The sequence below is a fragment of the Medicago sativa genome, chromosome 3 (assembly GCF_051527215.1).
Source record: "Medicago sativa cultivar Bolivia chromosome 3, Bolivia_mono, whole genome shotgun sequence".
Lineage (NCBI taxonomy): Eukaryota > Viridiplantae > Streptophyta > Magnoliopsida > Fabales > Fabaceae > Medicago > Medicago sativa.
This window is the reverse complement of record NC_140751.1, coordinates 99,888,209-99,909,892: the sequence shown is the minus strand read 5'-3', so window position 1 is coordinate 99,909,892 and position 21,684 is coordinate 99,888,209. Positions and strand designations below refer to the sequence as shown.

Sequence of the window (21,684 nt, the reverse complement as noted above, 5' to 3'; positions counted from 1 at the left end):
GTGTTTCCGCTCCAATCACTTGAACCCTGACATTATTTCTTATGATAGCCAATAGGTAACCTTCACATTTGTAGATAACAACTTAACCTTTGGCATTTCAGCCATTTATGCATCTATTAACCACATTATAAGACGTCAACTTTGGCAAAACCTACAAAACCTTCAAATTCAATTAAACATACCTTGGTGCTCAATAGGTGACTTCAACTCTATCATAGGGTCTCATGAGCATAGAGGAGCCACCCCACCTGCTAGAGGCCCTATGAATTAATTCTTTAATTGGTCAGATTCAAACAATTTTATCCATCTTCCCACTAGAGGCATGCAGTTCACTTGGTCCAACAGAAGAGGCGGAATTAGACACACTGAGGCGGAATTAGAGAGGAAGAGTGCATATATAAGCGCTGTTTGACTAGTACTATGTTATGTTGTAAATCCGGAATGGCTACAGTAGTTAATTGCTAGTGGTCTTGACTCTTAAGACCAACATGCTTCATAGTTTTTATTTAAATTATCTTTGTTTTTTTAAAAGGTCAAAGACCTAAATATACATTTTTGACAAAAAAAAAACTTCTTTTTTTAATAAAAAAAAGCTTTTGAAGTATGCAATTCGAGCAAACGAGTTGAACCTAACGAACCGAACCGAGTTGTTCGTGAACTTTAAACGAGCCGAATTCGATTTAAAAAAAGTTTGTTTCGAACTCGAGTCGAGTTTTGAGCCGAACAGATTCTTATCGAGTCAAGTCGAGCTCAGACAGGTTCGACTCGACTCGACTCATTTCCAGCCCTAGTAGGGACTAAAAATATATTTAACCCTAAATTAAATATTTAATTCAAATATTCAATATTTTAGGATTTTGAGTGAAGATGTGGTAACAAAATATCTTGATAGTCTTGGTGTATGTTTCAATGAACAATAGATTTGAAAAAATCATAATGACACGTTGATTTTGTTCAAGCTGAAAATGGTAGCCTTTGTCAAAGTTGTGGTAGTGATAATGATTCTACTATACTCAGTGTGAATTCAAGCAACATATCCTTGTCGCGCAACTGTGAAGACTAATCTCTCGAGTTTTATAAGATTCAGATGGAGGACAAACTGACCTTAATTCAGCTAAAATAGACATATATCATTTCATCTAAGTGCTCTTGGGTAAATAAAATATTGGTTTGATTATGTTCCTGTAAGAACGGATGAGGTGTACCTTCTGAGTCGGTGGTATTCCTCTTTCGCCTATGAGCTGGATCACCACGATTTGGTCGTATGCTCCTTCGTCAAACGGGGACGGGAAGCTGCAAAAGACACTTCGATAGACAAGTAAGAATGGATGCTAACAATTGGCAAATAAGTAAGGTGGTTAAGTTATTAGGTGATCGTGACTGGGGAGAGGCCCCTTATTTATAGTGGTGAATCCGATGATAAGCTCTCAAGTTGTGTCATCTCCTCTCTTGCGATTTTGGTGTAGTTAGTTACTTGATATACACCAATCGTTTTGGGGTTTTCGCATCGGAGATAGGTGGAAGCACCTAACTGATCCAAGTGAGTCCTCTGTAAGTGGGAATAATCCAATGCTTATATGATAGTTCATTTAGCATAATTGAACCCGAGATTGGTGTGGGTGCCTATCTAGTTCAAATGAGGTCCTGTATAAAAGATCAAACTAGTAGTTTATTCATAAGTTGGTTATGCTCTAAGGCGTATAAACACTGGGTACACGAGGGGTAACCTAAAATTATAATATTAGAAAGCTTATATTGGATGAGAACACCATTAAACTGAAAGAAAAAAAGATGGGAATCGATTTTTGCTCCGGAGATTAACACTGTTCATCACCATACTCATGTCGACACAGATCTATACCACCGACATGCCTATTCCACCCCCTTCTACCTCAAAACCTTTCTTAATCCCTTGGAAATGTCTTGATGACTCTGAACCTGTCAAGATTGCACCGCAAAACAAAACCAAAACCCTACCCTTTGCCCAAAAAACCTTCGCACAGGTTCTAGCAAATGTTTGTGACACACCCTCCAGCCAATTGCCTAAACCGACTTTGAAGGGAGACAAATTTTCCATTTCAATCCCTGATGATGAATACGATTTGGGATTGAATACATGTAAAAACAACTTACACGCAAGAGTTATTTGGCCTAAGGGTTCTTCCCCTTTGACTGTTGTGGCACTGAAGGAGAAATTGAAACCGATCTGGAAGGATTTGGCCCCTTGGGGAGTAACCTCCATAGGGAAGGGTTTCTATGAATTTGTTTTCTCTTCTATTGAAGATGCTAGACGAGTGAGGTATGTTAGCTCATGGCTTTTGAACCCTGGTTATCTGAAGCTTTTTCCATGGACCAAAGACTTTAGCCCTACCTTGCAAACTAACACCTCTGCGCAGGTTTGGATGAGAATTCACGGCTTAGCTCAGGAGTATTGGAGAAAGAAGATTATCTTTGCCATCGCTAGCAGCGTAGGAACTCCTATCTGTGTTGATTCAATTACGAGTAAGCCAGCCATAGAACGTACCTTTGGCCACTTTGCAAGAGTGTTGGTAGACATTGACCTAGCAAAGGCTCTGAAACATGAAGTTCTAGTGGAACGGAAGGGTTTTGCTTTCTTCGTTGAATTTGAATACGAGAACCTACCTGAATTCTGTGGTTTTTGCAAGTTAGTAGGACATAACATTTCAGTTTGTAGAAAAGCAAACAAGACGGAAAATGAAAGGCAACCGAAGCTGCAGACATCAGTTGAACGTACTGATGTAGTGGACAAAGTTGTGGGAAAGCATCCAGTCAATGTGCATCAGCAGAAACCGACATGGATTCCTAGAGATACTGCTGTAGTGGATTTGGAACTTGAGGGAGAAGATGGAAATGGTTCTCTGCAAAAAGATGTTGATAGCAGATCCCCCTTGAACAAGGAGGTCACCAACATTGAGGAGCACATTCAAGGGAATCAAAATATCAGCAATCAAACTCCTGATAGCAGTGATAACAAGGGACTCAATGATGATAACAATGAAGCATTTACTGATCACCCTGTGACTGATTCAGAATTGGAAGATAATAGCTCACAGGCATCTGAATTCGTAGATGCCACCCAACGCCTTGAAGATACGAACCTGGACACCAGTCAACTTACACCAGACAGAATACATAGAGATATGCATTTTTTAAATGAATCATGGGCTAACCTTGCAGATGTTGATGAAGAGCAGATTAGGAATCAACAAGCAGCATTCAAAGATTCAATAGCAGCTGAAGCAGATATAGACCAACAAATCGAAAAAGAGGTACAAAATACCATAGACAACTCAGGTTTTCATTTAGTTACCAGAAAAACAACTAGAAAAAAATCACAAAAAGCCTTGCCCCCAAGAGCTAGCACATCACACCTTACAAAATCTAAGGTTCCATCTAAACACTTAAAATGAAGTGTTTATATTGGAACATTAGAGGGATAGCTAACTCCCCTTCTAGGTTAGCTCTCAAAAACTTAATCTTAACACATAAACCAAATTTTATCTTCATTTCGGAACCTTGGATGCTTTTTAACAATTTCCCTAGAAACTGGTTTCACAGATTGAATTTTAAACCTTTTGCCTTTAATCATAGAGATGACCTTAACCCTAACCTTTGGTGTTTCCGCTCCAATCACTTGAACCCTGACATTATTTCTTATGATAGCCAATAGGTAACCTTCACATTTGTAGATAACAACTTAACCTTTGGCATTTCAGCCATTTATGCATCTATTAACCACATTATAAGACGTCAACTTTGGCAAAACCTACAAAACCTTCAAATTCAATTAAACATACCTTGGTGCTCAATAGGTGACTTCAACTCTATCATAGGGTCTCATGAGCATAGAGGAGCCACCCCACCTGCTAGAGGCCCTATGAATTAATTCTTTAACTGGTCAGATTCAAACAATTTTATCCATCTTCCCACTAGAGGCATGCAGTTCACTTGGTCCAACAGAAGAGGCGGAATTAGACACACTGAGAGGAGACTAGACAGGGTCATATGCAATCAAGCTTGGATTGATGTATGCAGCTCACTTCATGTTTCAACTTTAGTTAATCACAAGTCAGATCACTTCCCTCTTTTACTTGAATTTGAAACTTCCAATCATAAATTGATGTCCCAATTTAAATTTATGCATATGTGGATTCATCATGAAGATTGTAGAAGAGTCATTCAAGAAGCTTGGAATTTAAATATAGTTGGTTGCCCCATGTTTATTCTAAACCAAAAGCTGAAATTGTTAAAGCAGAAATTGAAGATTTGGAACAAAACAGTCTTTGGTAATGTTCATAACTTGGTTGAGGAAGCTGAGGAAAAGTTGTCTAGTATTCAAGCTGACATTGATATCTTTGGTGCTTCAGATTCATTAATGGAACATCAAAAAGCAGCTCAAGTTACTTTAGAAAATGCTCTGAATATAGAAGAAGAGTTTTGGAGGGAGAAATCTAAAGTGGCCTGGCATTCCGACGGGGATAGAAACACCAAGTATTTTCATAGACTAACCAAAATCAAAAACACATCCAAACTCATTAATAGCCTCATGAATGGTGATAGCATTGTTACAGATCCAAAGCAAATATTCAGTCACATCACAGAACACTTCAAAAATATTTTTTCTACTAACATTGTTGTGCAGGACTTGCAGGTTAATAACTTGATTGAAGATTCAATTCCACATTTGATATCAGATGAGCTGAATGCAATGCTGACTAGACTTCCTTCATCATCTGAAGTTCAGGAAGTTGTGCTAGCAATGAACAAGGATGGGGCACCGGGTCCGGATGGCTTTGGAGCAATTTTCTTCCAGAAGTACTGGGACATAGTAAAAGTGGAGGTTACAAATGCAGTCATGGAATTTTTCATTAAAGATTGGATCCTTCCCAATTTCAATGCAAACACAATCATTCTCATTTCCAAAGTTCCAGATGCTATCAATGTTGGACAGTATAGACCAATATCATTAGCCAACTTTAAGTTCAAGATCATCTCAAAGATTCTAGCAGATAGATTGGCCCCTATCATGAACAACATCATATCCCCTGAACAAAGAGGCTTCATTAGAGGAAGAAACATTAAAGATGGAATTTGTGTCACTTCAGAAGCTATCAACCATCTTCATCAGAAAACCTTCGCAGGTAACCTAGCTTTCAAAGTGGATTTCTCAAAAGCTTTTGACACCCTTGAATGGAATTTTCTTCTTAAAGACTTAAGCAATTTTGGTTTTAACAACAAATTCTGCTCTTGGATTCATACCATTCTCAAGTCTGCAACTCTTTCAATTTCTGTGAATGGTAAACAAAATGGTTACTTTAACTGCACAAGAGGAGTGAGACAAGGTGACCCCTTATCTCCACTTCTTTTTTGCATAGCTGAGGTTGTTTTGAGTAGAAACATCACCTTACTGGTGCAGCAAGGGAAATTAGAGCTCATTAAAGGCTCTAGATATTCCAATGTCCCTTCTCATTCTCTTTATGCTGATGACATAATGATATTTTGTAAAGGTAAGTTATCTTCAATTGAAGCCTTGATGCAACTGTTCTCTTCATACGCCTTGGCCTCCGGTCAGATCATTAATCCTGCAAAATCAACTGTCTTTTTTGGATCCATTTCAAATGCTCGAATTGATTATATTGCTGAGTCAATAGGTTTCAACAAAGGTTCTCTCCCTTTTACCTACTTAGGTGTCCCCATTTTTAAAGGGAAACCAAAGAAATCTCACTTGCAGCCTATTGCAGATAGAATCAAATCCAAACTTTCAGCCTGGAAAGTTTCTTTATTAAGTATTGCTGGTAGAGTAACATTGGTGAAGAGTGTAATTCATGGAATGCTGGTTCACTCTATATCTATCTATTCTTGGCCCAAAAAGCTGCTTAAAGAGATAGAGTCTTGGATTAGAAATTTCATCTGGAGTGGGGACATTGCTAAGAGGAAGTTGATAACTGTTTCATGGAAAAAAACTTGCAAACCGTATTCAGAAGGAGGTCTAGGTATCAGGTCACTTACTCTTCTCAATGAATCTGCAAATTTGAAATTGTGTTGGGATCTTTTAAATTCGCATGAAGACTGGGCTGTGCTAATCAGAAGTAAAGTTCTTAGGGGCAGAAGAACCATTTCTCATCATATATTCTCATCAATTTGGAGTAGTATTAAGGCTGAATTCCTCATAATACAATCTAATTGTGCTTGGCAAGTTGGTTCTGGGGAACAAATTAACTTTTGGCTGGACAGATGGTGTGGGGATCCTATAGCTTCTCAACTGAATCTACCTGTACATCTTCAACACAATCTCAGTGCTAAGGTCAGCGACTTTATTGTCAATCATCAATGGAATTTTCCTTTCTCTGTGCTAATTTCTTTTCCTGAGTTGAAACATTTGGTTGAACATGTAACCATTCCTATTGAATTAACTGAAGATAAACTAGTTTGGATGAAGAGCAATACTGGTGATCTTTCCTTTAAAGAAGCTTTCTTATTTAAGTATGGCACCGGTCAAAATGTTAATTGGGCCAAGTCTCTTTGGTGTCCGGACATTCCTTCGTCACAATCTTTGCTTGTTTGGAGGATTATGCACAACAAAGTTCCCACAGATGAGAATATGAAGACAAGAGGGGTTTCTAATCCTTCCATGTGTTCATCTTGCTACTCTGAAGAGGAATCTACGTTTCATCTCTTCTTCCAGTGCTCCTTTGCAATGAAACTTTGGAATTGGCTGTTTTTTCTTCTTAATACTTCTCTCCAGTTCAATTCGGTAGAAGACTTTTGGCTGTTACTAGAAAGAAACTGGTCTCATCAATGTAAGTTGGTTATTAAATCTTGTATAATTAATATTCTCAACTCCATTTGGCACAGAAGAAATCAAATTAGGTTCCAGGACAAGACCTTGCATTGGAAATCTGCTATTAACGAAATCATTGCTAAAACCTCAATTGCGGGCAATAAAACTAAGAAATCGGGTAGATGTGACATGCTTGAGTTTAGCATCCTTAAAGCTTGCAAGGTTAACATAAAGGCACCAAACGCTCCATCCATTAAAGAGGTATTTTGGTTCCCTCCTTTAACCTCTTGGATCAAAGTCAACACAGATGGAGCATCCATCAAAAATCCAGTTAGAGCTTCTGCAGGTGGCATTTTTAGAGACTCTGATGGTGTTTTCATTGGTTGCTTCTCGCAATTCTTAGGCAGCAAAGATGCTCTGCACGCTGAACTTGTGGCCGCCATGACTGCTATTGAAATAGCCTCTCTCAAAGGCTTCCAAAATGTTTGGCTGGAATCAGATTCACAACTAGTTAACTTGGCCTTCAAGTCAAACTCAGTAGTTCCTTGGTGTTTAAGAAACAGATGGCAGAATTGCTTAGTTAGATTAAGAAACATGAGATTTGTAGTGTCCCATATCTACAGGGAAGGTAATGCTTGCGCTGACAGTCTTGCAAACCTTGGCCTTTCTTTTCCCTCTTTTGAGTTATTTTGGTCTGATATTATCCCTGATTTAATTAGGGGAGAGTACATTAGGAATAGGTTGGGTATGCCCAACTTCAAGTTCAGCACCTTTTGAAAAGGTTTTGGTTCGGTCCCCCTTTTCTATTTTGTACTCTTTTTTGGTTTAATATAAAATTTTGATGCTGTTGCCATCTGTTTAAAAAAAAAAAAAAGGATGAGAACACCAATTAGTATTGATGATCTTTTTTATTCTGATCTGTAAGAGACCAGAGGTAGCGTATTAAAGACGTGATGTGTATTCAATATTTTGGGTGCTCTAATGGACTCCCAATACAATTTCATATGGTTATAAGTTTTTCAACTAATTCGTATAACCTTTCACGATTTATATTTATATTAAACCACGTCACTGACCAGACTCCATGAATATCTCTATACCCATTGTTCCACCATCAAATGACCAAAATCTAATTGCCCACTCCCGTTCAAAGTGTCAGCATTCATGAAGAGCTTGCAGCAATATTAGTAAGAGCAGAGGATAGCAAAGGATAACAAAAAACACGACACCCATGCATAACGGATTGCCACTATAGTAAATCTATTCTCACCGATAATATATTTGTTGACGTTGTTTAAATTTAAGGTCTGTTTTGACTCTGATGTTTCTCTGAGACGCATTGAACATTAGTTGTGACATTGTTATAAATTTGGAAGTCTCGTGTTGATATATTATAAGTGTATGTTTGGATTACAAGTGAGATGGACAGAAATATAGTGATCAAAATTAGTTACATTTTGTAACTTTACAAAATTACGGTGTCATCATCAATTCAAATATAGACTAAGTAAAATTTTACTATTTGAAAAAAGAAATTGTTTGACTTTTGATTTGGGTGCGGATGGTATACATATTACATACAGTTTTTTTTTTGACAAATACATATTACATACAGTTGTTTTTATAAAAATTGGAATTTAGTTGGTTAATTGGTATTTTTTAAAAATTAGTGTTTTTTTAAAGGTAGTTAATTAGTATTAGTTGCAAGGTATTTTAGATTTGTTATCTCTGTTATGATCATTGTATGAAGAGTGCGTAACGTAACCCATTTGGGTTGGTTTGTGGTGTTGGTTTTAAATCTTGGAGTGTGCTCCTCATTAAGGTTTTAGGTTCGATTCTTAATGGTGTAAATTTGGATGGACTAATTTAACTTCTTAAAAAAAAAACATGAAAAGTGTCCTACACTATACTTCCAATATTTTCTTTGTTAGACTCTACCATGATTCTCAATAGGGCATCTTCGGATCTAAATTTTAAGTTATTAAAAAAACAATTCTTCGGATCTTTATTTTAAGTTATTAAAAAAAAAACAATATTCGATTCCATTAACTCTGTAGAAATATTTTCTATTTTAATTTTGTAAATTAGATTTATTTGTTAACAAGAAGAAAAGAGATTTTTGAAGAAAACAATTACCTTATATTTCTGAAAATAATAAAATGTCAAAATTGTTTTTTTTTTAAATGCATCAACCCAAACAAGATTTTATCTTCTCATCGTCAAAATGCTTCGTTTTAAAAATCTATTTTCTTCTTGTGAACAAGTCAAACTATCACAAATTTTAAAATAAATAAATAAATAATATTTTCACAAAGTAATATATTTATTTGTTGTGTTGATATATTTGTCCTGTTGATGTCAAAAGCTTACTCTCACATCACACTTATAAACTACTATTTATTTGGGAAATGGAAAGTAGTTTGTGATAGCCTTGAATTTCAACATTGAAAGTACTCCCATGTTATCCAAATCCCCTTCTTTGAAATTTAATTAAAGTGCTTGTTAAAAAATTGATTAAGATGACGAATTTTGTGAAAGATGGCGCAGGACAATTACCTAAAATAGTTGGCAATTATATTTAAAAATTGATTAAGATGATGAATTTTGTGAAAGATGGTGCAAGACAATTGCCTAAAATATCCTGGGACTTTACATCCCTTAGTTCTTGTGCATGATTGAAAAAAAATTGGAGTGGTTAGAACTTAGAAATGGTAGTTACAATTAAAAGTCGTAAACCGTGGAGATCACAAAGAAATTATTGGTATGTTATGATTAATTAATCGCCTGCCTTGTTAAATTATGAATTTTCAATCTATAAAGTGGATTTTCTTTTGACAAACGTCTCCGTAGCTATTGCACAAGTGAACTTAAAAAATTACATCTACCTAGCAATGGAAAGCCTAAAAGTAACGTTATGATTTTTCATGAAAAGAATATGTTATTTTCATTAATACATGGTAATGTAACATATCAAAAACAAAATGAACAATTCCACTTCACCTTAAATGTTTTATACTAAAATTTTGATGGATTGAGACCCCGATTATGCACTTTATTTGAGCTTCATACTTCAAATCAGTGAATAAGATCAGAAAGTGATTGAGGAAACACAAACCATGGGGGGTCATGGCTAATTTTGTGTCGTGTCTTGAAATCTAACCAACTTTCAAAGCAATCCACATGACCGACCACTAATTGAAATCCCATTTTAAAGTTAAAGCTTATTATATTTAAAGAATGTGTTTTGATAACTAATTCTAACAAATTTTAGTTGACAAATCTGTGTCCTACTACTTATGGGCTTGTCTTTGACCAAAAAATAAGCAAAATGAAATCCGTGGTATTTCATCCCATCATAGAAACGTCAATAAATGGAGAGTGATAATTTTGCAAGTACCTATCAGTTCTATGATCAACGCTCTTTTGATAATGGATATATACTCTGCTCTGAAATTATTTGTGCTTTGAGAACTCTTCAAGTTATTGACCAAGCGTGCTAGGATTTCTTTAGTATTTGTATTGCTCATTATGAGTGTGATTACGTATTCTGTTATATATGTGCATGCCAAAAATGTTAGGAAATAAATAACGAATAATAAGACAATTTTAACAGGTGCGTTCAAAAATTCGATATGTATCGATGTAATCGAACTATAAATTGATAGTTAGATATGAATGAAAGTAGACCAAATCGTCCGACAAGGGCATATAACTTAGTAGAGTTTACTGAGTTTAGAGTTTTAAAAAGAGTCTATTTACTTAAATAAACTAGATTTGACCTTTTAAAAGACAATATTTATGTTTTAATTCCATTTTTAGCTTCTTAATTTGTGCTCTTAGGACACAACTTAGCATGACCTTTAAGCTTAATAGTCCCACCTATTTATTATATATATAATGTTTATATGTTACAACTTGTGATATATAATATTATATCATTATATAATAATATAATATATATTAAAAAATATATATATGACATATGTTATCACATATGGAGGACCTTCCTAATATTTAAACATACTTAGTTTTAGGCTCATCGGTCCATTCAATTAAGTTTATATTTAAAGACATGATTATAAAATATATTTTTAAATAGGCTTTCATGTTAATATAAGCTTTGAAAAAGATTGAACTAAACCTTAAAAAATGACCAATGACAGATAATAGGTTAAACTCATACCTTAAAATTTTATACCATACCAAGTTTATTTAAGCTAAACTTAGCCCCCGACCCGGCCTACTTTCATCCTTATAGGATTCTAAACACCCACTTCTTCAATCTATTTATAATTTTTTTTATTTTCAACCCATATCTTCTATTATTACATTAGTATAGAACTATAAATCGTTAGTTGTTGAAGTTAAAAGAGAGGGTAATTCACGGGGTCGTGATAAGTGCTCAAAAGTAATATATTTCATGTGTTAAAAGAGGCATTTTTAGTGACTTGTTATGCAAGTTATCTACGGAAAAGCAATCAATTGTTGTAATTATACCATTTATGCTTTATATGCCTAATTCTACCCAATTTATGCAGGAAATGACAAGCAAGGACCAAAACTCAAGTTGTGTGAACCAAGCAAATCTCGCTTACGCGAGGTCATCTCGCTTAAGCGAGATTCCTCCAGGGAGAAGCTCAACCCTCGCTTGCATCTCGCTTCCAGGGTCGCTTGTGAATTTTGGCATCTCGCTTACGCGAGATCATCTCGCTTACGCGAGATTTCTCCAGGGAACTGATGAGCACCTCGCTTTCCATCTCGCTTCCATGTCGCTCAAGCAGGATTCTAAGGCGGTTTATGTTTGAAGCAACTTCGCTTGCGCGAGGTCTAACTCGCTTACGCGAGATACAACTTCATCAAGGAGCAGGGCTACGTGGCAAGACTTCATTGGTTATTGTTAGATATTTAGGCATCTCGCTTGCGCGAGATGCAGCTCGCTTAAGCGAGATTGCACGTTTTCAGCCCATTTAAATACAAGTTTTCCCTCTCTCTAGGACTAATTCACTATTCCATTGAAACATTTTATACATTTCTAGAGAGAGGTTAGAGCTATTTCAAAGAGAGAAACACAAAGCAAGTGATTAAGGAGTAGATTCAACCCTAGATTCATTGAGACATCAAGGATCTTGGCATGGAATCTTCATCTTTCCTTCCTTCCTTGCATTAGTTTACATGTCTATATGTAACTATCACCTTCTATGTAGTATTAAGGTAACAATCAAGCTATTATGTAATCTTTTGATCTTTTAATATATAAGGTTCTAGCTTAATGATTCAATATTGTTGTTATTCTTGCTTTTAATGCTTTCAAAGAGATTCAAGATGATTTGGACACAAACCCTTGAATCTAGAACTAGAATAACAATCTATCTTATGTTATATCACTCTTGACAAATTTGTAAACCTTTGATAATTACTTTTAATCAAGATTTTAATGCTTTCGGATACTTAATCAGGCTGGACACGGTCGATTAAGTTATCCGATCGACTTTGTTATCGTTTAAGGAATTTGGACACGAATGTTTAAACGCTAACTTGGAAATAACGATGTCGCTTTGGACACGAAGGATATTGTAGAAATGATTGTGATAAAATTGGTTATAAAGCTAGAGTCTGTTAATCGATCGAGAGATTGCTGCTGTTATGCTTGCTCGTTATCTTATACCGCAAGCGAAATAGTTCGATCCCCTCTCGTTTTTACTTTAGTGTCAAATATGGATATAGTGTTACAAACAAACAAATTATATCCAAACCCTTAATGTGAACGATTGTGTAAATGCTTATGATTAAACGTAACTCCCTGTGGAAACGATCCTATATATACTCACGTGTACATAGTTATATGACGTGTAGGAATAATCTTACACCAAAATGGCGCCGTTGCCGGGGAGTAACGGAAATTTTTATCATAAGTATTGAAACAATTTTGTCATGTTAAGTCAATTTTGCACAAAATTCTTTCATGCATATACTTATACACTTATGTCATTCATTATTTTTTATGCTAACCACCTGGTATAGTCTTGGTGAACTTTGTTTATGCGAGGTACCGTTGATAAGGAAGACCTACAATTTGATCCTGAAATTGAGAAAACTGCTAGGTTACTTAGAAAGCAAGCAAAGGAAGCTAGGAGATTAGCCAGGCTGGCTCAGCCGGAATCTTTACTTTTTATTCCTTCTCCGTCAGGTTCGGTGCATACTATATCACTAGGTGATTCTTCATCACATTCTTCTGCACATTCATCTCCGAGGAGTGATCCAGAAGTAGTCATGGCTAATGAAGATGAGAATGCTCTACCTATGTGGGTTAGTCCGAGGAGGCTAGCTAATCTTGGCAACCGTAATGCCAAATCTTTTGAGCTGAAGTCTGGGTTGATAAACTTGATAACTCATAACCAGTTTACCGGTATGGATCATGAGGATCCATATAGACATCTTACCAACTTCTATGTTACCGCCGGTACACTTGGTATGAAAGAAGATGAGGAAGAGGGTGTGTTTGTGCAATTGTTTCCTCATTCTTTGATCGGGAAGGCTAAGGAGTGGTATCTTGATCAACCAACTTCTTTGATGGAAAATTGGGGTGAGCTAGAGAAAGCATTTCAAGAAAGGTTCTTTCCGGAGGATAGGCATCTTGAGGCTAAAACTTCAATTACAACTTTTGCTCAAGGCCAAAGTGAGACTCTTTGTGAAGCTTGGGAGCGCTATAAATCATTGCTAAGGAATTGTCCAAAGCATGGTTTTGATAGCCAAATGCAACTATATCTTTTTCGTCAAGGGCTTCAAGACATGTCCAAGACGATGCTAGATGCAAGTGCTGGAGGTTCTATTGCTTTGAAAAACCCAGCTGAAGCTGTCAGAATCATAAACCAAATGGCGCTCAACACAAGAAAATCTTCTCACAATCGGAATCCTAATCAAAGGAAAGCCGGTATTCTTGAGCTTGAAGCAAATGATGCGGTCTTAGCTCAAAATAAGCTTCTCACTCAACAATTAGAAGCTATGCAAAAGGAGATGAAAGCTATGCCTAAACAAATTCTTGAATCTCTCAAGCAAGAAGGAGGAACCGCTCAAGTCTTTACTTGTGGACTTTGTACGGGGGATCATCCCACCGGCTATTGTCCCGAGCCCGGTTCTTTTGAAGGGGAAGAGGTCAACTATGTGGGAAACCAACAAAGGCCTAACCAATCACAACAAGCCGGAACCTCACAACAAAATCCGGGTACTTCCAACTTCCAAGGAAGGTATCCGGCCAACCAAAACCAACAAAGACCTTGGAGAACACCGTACAATAATAACTATCAATATCCACCATCAAACTACTACCAACAACCTTACCAACAACCATTCAATAATCAATACCAAAATCCACCACCAAATAACCCCCAACAACCGAATAATTCCCAAAGCACCGAGGAGGTCTTGAAACAATTCATGCAAGTGTCCATGGCTAACCAGAAAAACACCGACGCGTCCATCAAAGGCCTTGAAACGCAAGTTGGTCAGTTAGCTCAACAAATGGCTCAAGGTCCTCCGCAAGGTGGAGCTTTCACCGCTAACACTCAACCAAATCCTAAGGAGCACAACAAGGCATAGCAGTCAAAAGCTATAGCTACAAGGAGTGGGAGAGTAGTAGGTATAGGGGTAGGTGATGATATTGTTGTTGAGGAAAAGGATGATGAAGTTGTCAATAAAGAGGAGTTCGAGGAGGATAGTGTAGAGATAGAGGAGGAAGTGTATATAAAGAATAAAGAAGCATTAGTTGAAAAAGAAAAAAATCAAAAAAGAGATCTAGAGTTACAAGAGGAGATGGAGAGGACGAATAAAGATGTGGGGAGAGATAAAGGGAAGAAACAAGTAGTTGAGAAGCAAGTGGTGGCTCAACGCTTACCATACCCACATGCTCCATCGAAGAAAGACAAAGAGCGGCAATACGCAAGGTTTCTTGAACTCTTCAAGAAGTTGCAAATTGATATACCATTCTCGGAAGCCTTGGAGCAAATGCCGGTCTATGCAAAGTTCATGAAAGATATCCTTTCCAAGAAAAGAAGAATCAACGATGAAGAGACGATCCAAATCGATGCCAATTGTAGTGCTATTATTCAAAGAACAATGCCAAAGAAAGAGCAAGATCCGGGAAGAGTCACTCTACCGGTAGCTATTGGCACAACACATGTAGGTAAAGCACTACTTGATCTTGGATCAAGCATCAATCTCATGCCTTTGTCCGTTGCCAAAAGAGTTGGTGACCTTTGTATAAAGCGGACTAGGATGATGTTGCAATTGGCCGACAAATCCTTTGCAAAACCACTAGGTATGGCCGAAGATGTTCTTGTAAAAGTGGACAAATTTATTTTTCCGGCTGATTTTGTGGTTATGGATGTCGAAGAAGATGAGGATGTGCCTATCTTAATGGGAAGGAATTTCATTCAAACGGCTCGGATGATGATTGATCTTGATGATAATATCATGAAGGTCAAGGTAAATGATGAAGAGGTTACCTTCAACATCCGAGAAGCTTTGAAGTACTCGAAAGACAAGGGTGCATGTTTCAAAATGGATGCAACCGAAGAAGTCATCTTGACTACTCGGAAGCAAATGCACAATAGAACACCCCTTGAGAGTGCTTTGGTGGACGCACTCAATGCTATTGATGAAGACGAAGCAAGTGCCATTGAAGAGTGTTTAAAGGAGCTAGATTCCTTGAAGGAGGTTCTTCCTAATCAAGCCATACTTGAAGATTTGAAAGAAGAATCCAAGGAAGAAGCCAAAGTTGATGACACCAAGGTAGAATTAAAAGTTTTACCATCTAATTTGAAATATGTTTTTCTTGAGAAAGATGGTACAAAACCGGTGATCATTAGTAGCTCCTTGTCCATCGATGAAGAAACAAAGTTGGTAGAGGTTCTCAAGGACAACAAGGAAGCAATAGGGTGGAAGCTATCCGACTTGAAAGGGATAAGTCCATCTTATTGTATGCACAAGATCATGATGGAAGAAAACTTTAAACCGGTAGCACAACCGCAACGCCGCTTGAATCCAAACATGAAAGAGGTGGTGCGAAAGGAAGTAGTGAAGTTGCTTGAAGCCGGCATGATCTATCCTATCTCGGATAGTGCTTGGGTAAGCCCGGTTCAAGTAGTTCCCAAGAAAGGAGGAATGACGGTGATCACTAATGATAAAGATGAGTTGATCCCAACTAGAACCGTCACCGGATGGAGGATGTGTATAGATTATAGAAGACTCAATCAAGCAACAAGGAAGGATCACTTTCCCTTGCCCTTCATGGATCAAATGCTTGAGAGACTCTCCGGTCAGTCCTTTTATTGCTTCCTAGATGGTTACTCCGGTTACAATCAAATCGCCATGAACCCAGATGATCACGAGAAGACGGCTTTCACTTGCCCCTTTGGTATTTTTGCTTATCGAAGAATGCCATTTGGCTTGTGTAATGCACCCGCAACTTTTCAACGGTGTGTTCAAGCAATCTTCTCCAAACTTATTGGTAAATGCATGGAGGTGTTCATGGATGATTTCTCAGTTTTCGGTTCGTCATTTGATACGTGTTTGAATAGCTTGGATACCGTGCTGAAACGGTGTATTGAAACTAGCTTGGTGCTCAATTGGGAGAAATGTCACTTCATGGTTACCGAGGGTATTGTCCTTGGTCATAAGATTTCTGCTAAGGGTATTGAGGTAGACCAAGCAAAGGTCGATGTCATAGGAAAGCTTCCACCACCGGTGAATGTCAAAGGTGTTCGGAGTTTTCTTGGTCATGCCGGTTTCTACCGGAGATTCATCAAAGACTTCTCAAAGATTGCAAAGCCTATGAGCAACTTGCTCAACAAAGATAAGTCTTTTGTTTTTGATAATGAATGTCTTGATGCATTTGAATCTTTAAAAGAAAAGTTGACCACCGCACCAATAATCATTGCTCCTAATTGGGATTTAAATTTTGAATTAATGTGTGATGCAAGTGATTATGCTGTTGGTGCGGTCTTGGGTCAACGTAAGGATAAAATTTTTCATGCTATTCACTATGCAAGTAAGGTTTTAAATGAGGCACAAATCAATTATGCCACAACTGAAAAAGAGTTACTTGCAATAGTTTATGCAATGGAGAAATTTCGTTCTTACTTTGTAGGTTCCAAAATTGTTGTTTATACTGACCATGCAGCTATCAAGTATCTCCTTACTAAGTCCGACTCAAAGCCTAGACTCATCCGGTGGATGTTGTTGCTTCAAGAGTTTGACTTAGAGATCAAGGATAAGAAAGGCACGGAGAATCTTGTAGCTGATCACCTTTCAAGGTTGACAAACAATGAGGTAACCAAGAATGAACCGGAGGTTCGTGAAGAATTTCCAGATGAACGGTTGCTAGCAATCAATGTGAGACCGTGGTTTGCCGACATGGTGAACTACAAAGCAACCGGGTTCATTCCGGAAGATTTTGAATGGCAACAACGCAAGAAGTTCCTCCATGATGCTAACCACTTTGTGTGGGATGAGCCTTATTTGTTCAAAATTGGAGCGGACAATCTTTTGCGTAGGTGTGTGGATGATGAAGAGGCAAAGAAGATCCTATGGCAATGTCATAATTCACCCTATGGAGGTCACTTCAACGGGGAGAGAACAGCCGCAAAGGTACTTCAATCCGGGTTCTATTGGCCAACTCTATTCAAAGATGCCAATTTACATTGCAAGTATTGTGATGAATGCCAAAGAACCGGATCAATGTCAAAAAGAAATGAGATGCCTCTACAACTCATCCTTGAAGTGGAAGTGTTTGATTGTTGGGGTATAGATTTTGTTGGCCCTTTTCCTTCATCATATTCAAATGAGTACATCTTGGTCGCTGTTGATTATGTGTCAAAGTGGGTGGAAGCCGTAGCATCGCCTAAAGCCGATAGCAAGACGGTGGTGAAGTTCCTAAAGAAGAATATTTTCACCCGGTTTGGTACACCAAGAGTTCTCATTAGTGATGGAGGGTCACACTTTTGCAACACACAACTTGCCAAGGCCCTAGATCATTATGGAGTCAAGCACAAAGTAGCATCACCGTATCATCCGCAAACGAATGGACAAGCCGAAGTTTCTAACCGGGAGGTCAAACGCATACTTGAGAAGACGGTCTCTACATCTCGGAAGGATTGGTCGGCTAAACTTGATGAAGCTTTGTGGGCATATAGGACTGCATACAAGTCTCCTATAGGCCTCACTCCTTTCCAAATGGTTTATGGCAAATCTTGTCACTTACCGGTCGAGCTCGAACATAAAGCCTTTTGGGCATTGAAGTTCCTAAACTTCGATCAAGAGAAAGCCGGTGAAAGAAGAAAAGTTCAAATGCATGAGCTTGAAGAATTGAGAAATCAAGCTTATGAATCTTCAAAGCTCTACAAAGAAAGGACCAAGAAGTATCATGACAAGAAGATCATTCTGAGACAATTCATGCCGGGACAAATGGTATTACTTTTCAATTCAAGACTGAGGTTGTTTCCGGGCAAATTGAAGTCTAAGTGGTCCGGACCTTTCATGGTTAAAGAGGTCAAACCGTACGGAGCTGTGGAACTTGAGGACCCAGTCACCAAAGCCAACTGGACTGTTAATGGGCAAAGGCTTAAGCCCTACTTCGGTGGTGAAATTGATCGGTGTTTGACGACAATTTCACTAATCGAGCCATGATTTCTTCAAAATGCGTCAAGCTAAGGACGTAAAACAAGCTCTTGCTGGGAGTCACACCCAGTTTTGTAAGTATTTTCATGTTTTAATGCATTTAGGAATAATTTCATGAGCAAAGCAAAGTAAGAAACATATCTGGAGAAATCTCGCTCAAGCGAAGTTAATCTCGCTTAAGCGAGATTGTTGCATTTTCGAATTGTTGGTTCTGGAGAAATCTCGCTTAAGCGAGATTATCTCGCGCAAGCGAGATGAGTTTTTTATTCAAAAATGGTAACGGTTTCCAAGGGGATTAACTCCCCTTAACCACTCCCCCATCCACTCATTTCCCTCATTTACGTTTTCCAACTTTCCTTTTCTCCATTCTCTCTAAACTTTTCTTTTCTTCACAAACTTTAACCCTAAAATCAAAACCAATTCAATCATAGTCAAGCACTTGCATATTTCTTCATTCATCATCAATTGCTTACTTCATTCATCATCATTTCAACAGGTTTGATTTATATTTTTGTGCCATGCTTTTCAATTTCAAAATTCATGCTTTATGCAAATTTAGAATGGCTAGGGTTAGATGTAGGTGTTTGTGACTAGAGACTGTTTCCTTAGGTTCATAACAATGAAAATGAATCAAAATCATCACTGTTTTTATTCAACATTCAATTGTGTAAATTTTGACCCATTTTGGAATCTTTGGAAAATAAGGGTTTGATTTAATGTTGAACACAAGTCTTGATTTTGGTTTCTTTTCATGAGTGGTTATGAGTAGAGGATTGAGGTTGAATTTTGGTTGAAAATATTATGGGTTTGGTTGAAAATTCTGGAATTGGGGTTGAAATTTCGCAGGTACAGACAAATCTCGCGCAAGCGAGGTTCTTGAGCAGAAATCTCGCGCAAGCGAATCTTTAAAGAAAATTCTGGAAATATCTCGCTTGCAACTCGCTTAAGCGAGCCACAAGCGAGATTGTTCTGTACCTCTGTTTTTAAAATCTATCTGCCTTAACCTTTTTGATTCCATACATGTGCTGATTATTGTTCTATACTGTATATGGTTTTGCTGGTTGTTTTGCAGATGGCACCTAAAAATCAACCAACCAAGAAACGAAAAACCACTGCTTCCTCATCCGGTGTTGTAAACCGTCCTGCACCCTTACCTAGAAACCCGGACCGTACCATTTACACTTCCAACAAAACCTATGCCAGGTTTCTCGAGCTGAAAAAAGAGAAAACCTGGCATGATAAAATTTTCCGGATTAACCCTGAGGGAGAGTATGCTGACATAGCAGCCGTTTTCACTGAGAGAAAATGGGAGAAACTCCTTAACCCATACCCCAAAATCAACCTGGACCTTCTGTGTGAATTTTATGCAAATGCCTTACCAGATTGTGATGCTAAGGAAATGCAAGCTGCATTTTCCTATACCACCATGGTGAGAGGAAAAACCATCCGCTTCGATAGGGATGCTATTAATGATTACCTAGGCAAACCTTACACCCTACCTGAGCCCGAGGACCCTGACACACCTGCCTTGTGTCCTTATGCGGAAAGAGAAGAGGCTGCTGATTGGAACCTTGGCAAGATTGAGAGAGAGATTCTCCTACCAGGAAGGACATACACCGAGTCCAAAGCGGGTAACCGCAATTTGGCAGCTTTCTCTGATATGAGGCCTAAAGCTGGTATTATTTTTAAGTTCTTGGTTCATAATGTCTGGCCAAAAAGCCATGTCACCACAACTCCCAAGAAAATAATGCCTCCTCTGATCTGGCATATTTGCAAAGGAAGGGCAGTGGATGTGGCTGCAATTATTTCAAGAGAGCTGAAGCATGTAGCTCTCGGTGGTGTAGCAGGACCAGAGACCAGACTCGCTTTTCCGGGCTTTATTATGGGTTTACTTAGGCATCATCAGGTACCCGTCACCGAGCCTTTTTCAGAAGAGCTTGTATCTCCCATTGATGACAAGTACATTCGGGGTTACATTTCTAGAGCACTTTCTAAGGGTGCTGCTTCTTCTTCTCAAGTACCCCAACCTGAGGATGTACCCCAACCTGAGGACTTTCCAGAGCATGAAGATCCTCACCAGACTATGCCACCACCTCAGCAGCCCGGCACTTTTGATTTTTCTTCTTTTCAGGCATACATGGCTCAGTATGAGCAGCGAGCAGTTGAGAGAGCTCAGGCACAGCAGCAGCAAGCCTTTCAATTGGCTCAAGCACAGGAGCAGAGAGAGAATCACATAATGGATCAGCAGGCTGCTATCTTCCGCAGCAACCAGGGCATCTACTCGCATCTTTACGATGCTCACATGGACCCTGGGTGTTTCATGTTCACTCCGGCACAGTACTATGACTCTTGCATGTGGCCTGGGGACAGGCCAATTTACCCAGGAGGGGGCAGTGGAGCAGGACCATCTCACACCCAGGAGAGGACTGCTAGCTTGCATGGTGCTCATGATCCAGAGAGGACTGCTAGCTTGCATGGTGCTCATGATCCAGAGAGGACAGCCAGTGTCCATCTGTCTCAGGATGATATGGATGATGATGCGGCACACTGACCGCATTCTTTTGATGCTTAGTTTACTTTGACTTCTGCTTTGACTTTTTTTTAGTTTATGTTTTTATTTTTATGCTGGAACAATTTTATCGCTTTTGAACTTATACTTTTTGAGCACGGTTTTGGGTGTTCAATACTTTGGTTTAATTTTAATTTCGTTTTGGGTTAAATAGCTTAGCTTGTTGTTTGGTTTTTAACTTATTGCTTTGGATGAAATTTTTGATTAATCTTGCTTGTGTTTCGTTAAAAGAAAAATTGCTCATGAACATCAAAGTTTAAAGTGCTCCATGGAGCCAATTATTGAGCAAAAGCAGGTGAGTGATAATGATATGAATTGTGAGAAAGCGCAATGTCAAGGTATTGGTTTCCTGTTATTCTAGGTGTTACTATGAATGTGAAATTTGTACTGTGCACAAATTATAGATCATTTAAGTCTTTTCATAAACATGAATATCTTTGAACCACTTAGTACTTAACCTAAATGTGAGGTAGCTTCAATCTGTTGTATATATGCTGGAGACCGATAATCATCGTCTAACTTGTTTTAGTTATGTTAAATCTGATAATTATTTTGAACTGTTTGAAAGCATGGAAAGGATCAAGGCACTTTTTGAATTGAGAGTAACCTACTTGACCACATAAAGCCTACCTGTGAGAAG

At 38.1% G+C, this 21,684-nt stretch overlaps 1 protein-coding gene across 1 annotated transcript; it reads left to right on the top strand.

The window, feature by feature from the left end:
- The first annotated feature begins 15,741 nt into the window (after window positions 1-15,741).
- Window positions 15,742-21,026, top strand: LOC146942821 (uncharacterized). Its single transcript, XM_085750063.1, has 3 exons — window positions 15,742-17,501; window positions 19,322-19,347; window positions 19,548-21,026. Exons 1-3 carry the CDS (start codon window positions 15,779-15,781, stop codon window positions 21,024-21,026), a joined length of 3,228 nt encoding a protein of 1,075 aa, XP_085606189.1. The 5' UTR covers window positions 15,742-15,778.
- The last annotated feature ends 658 nt before the right edge of the window (window positions 21,027-21,684 follow it).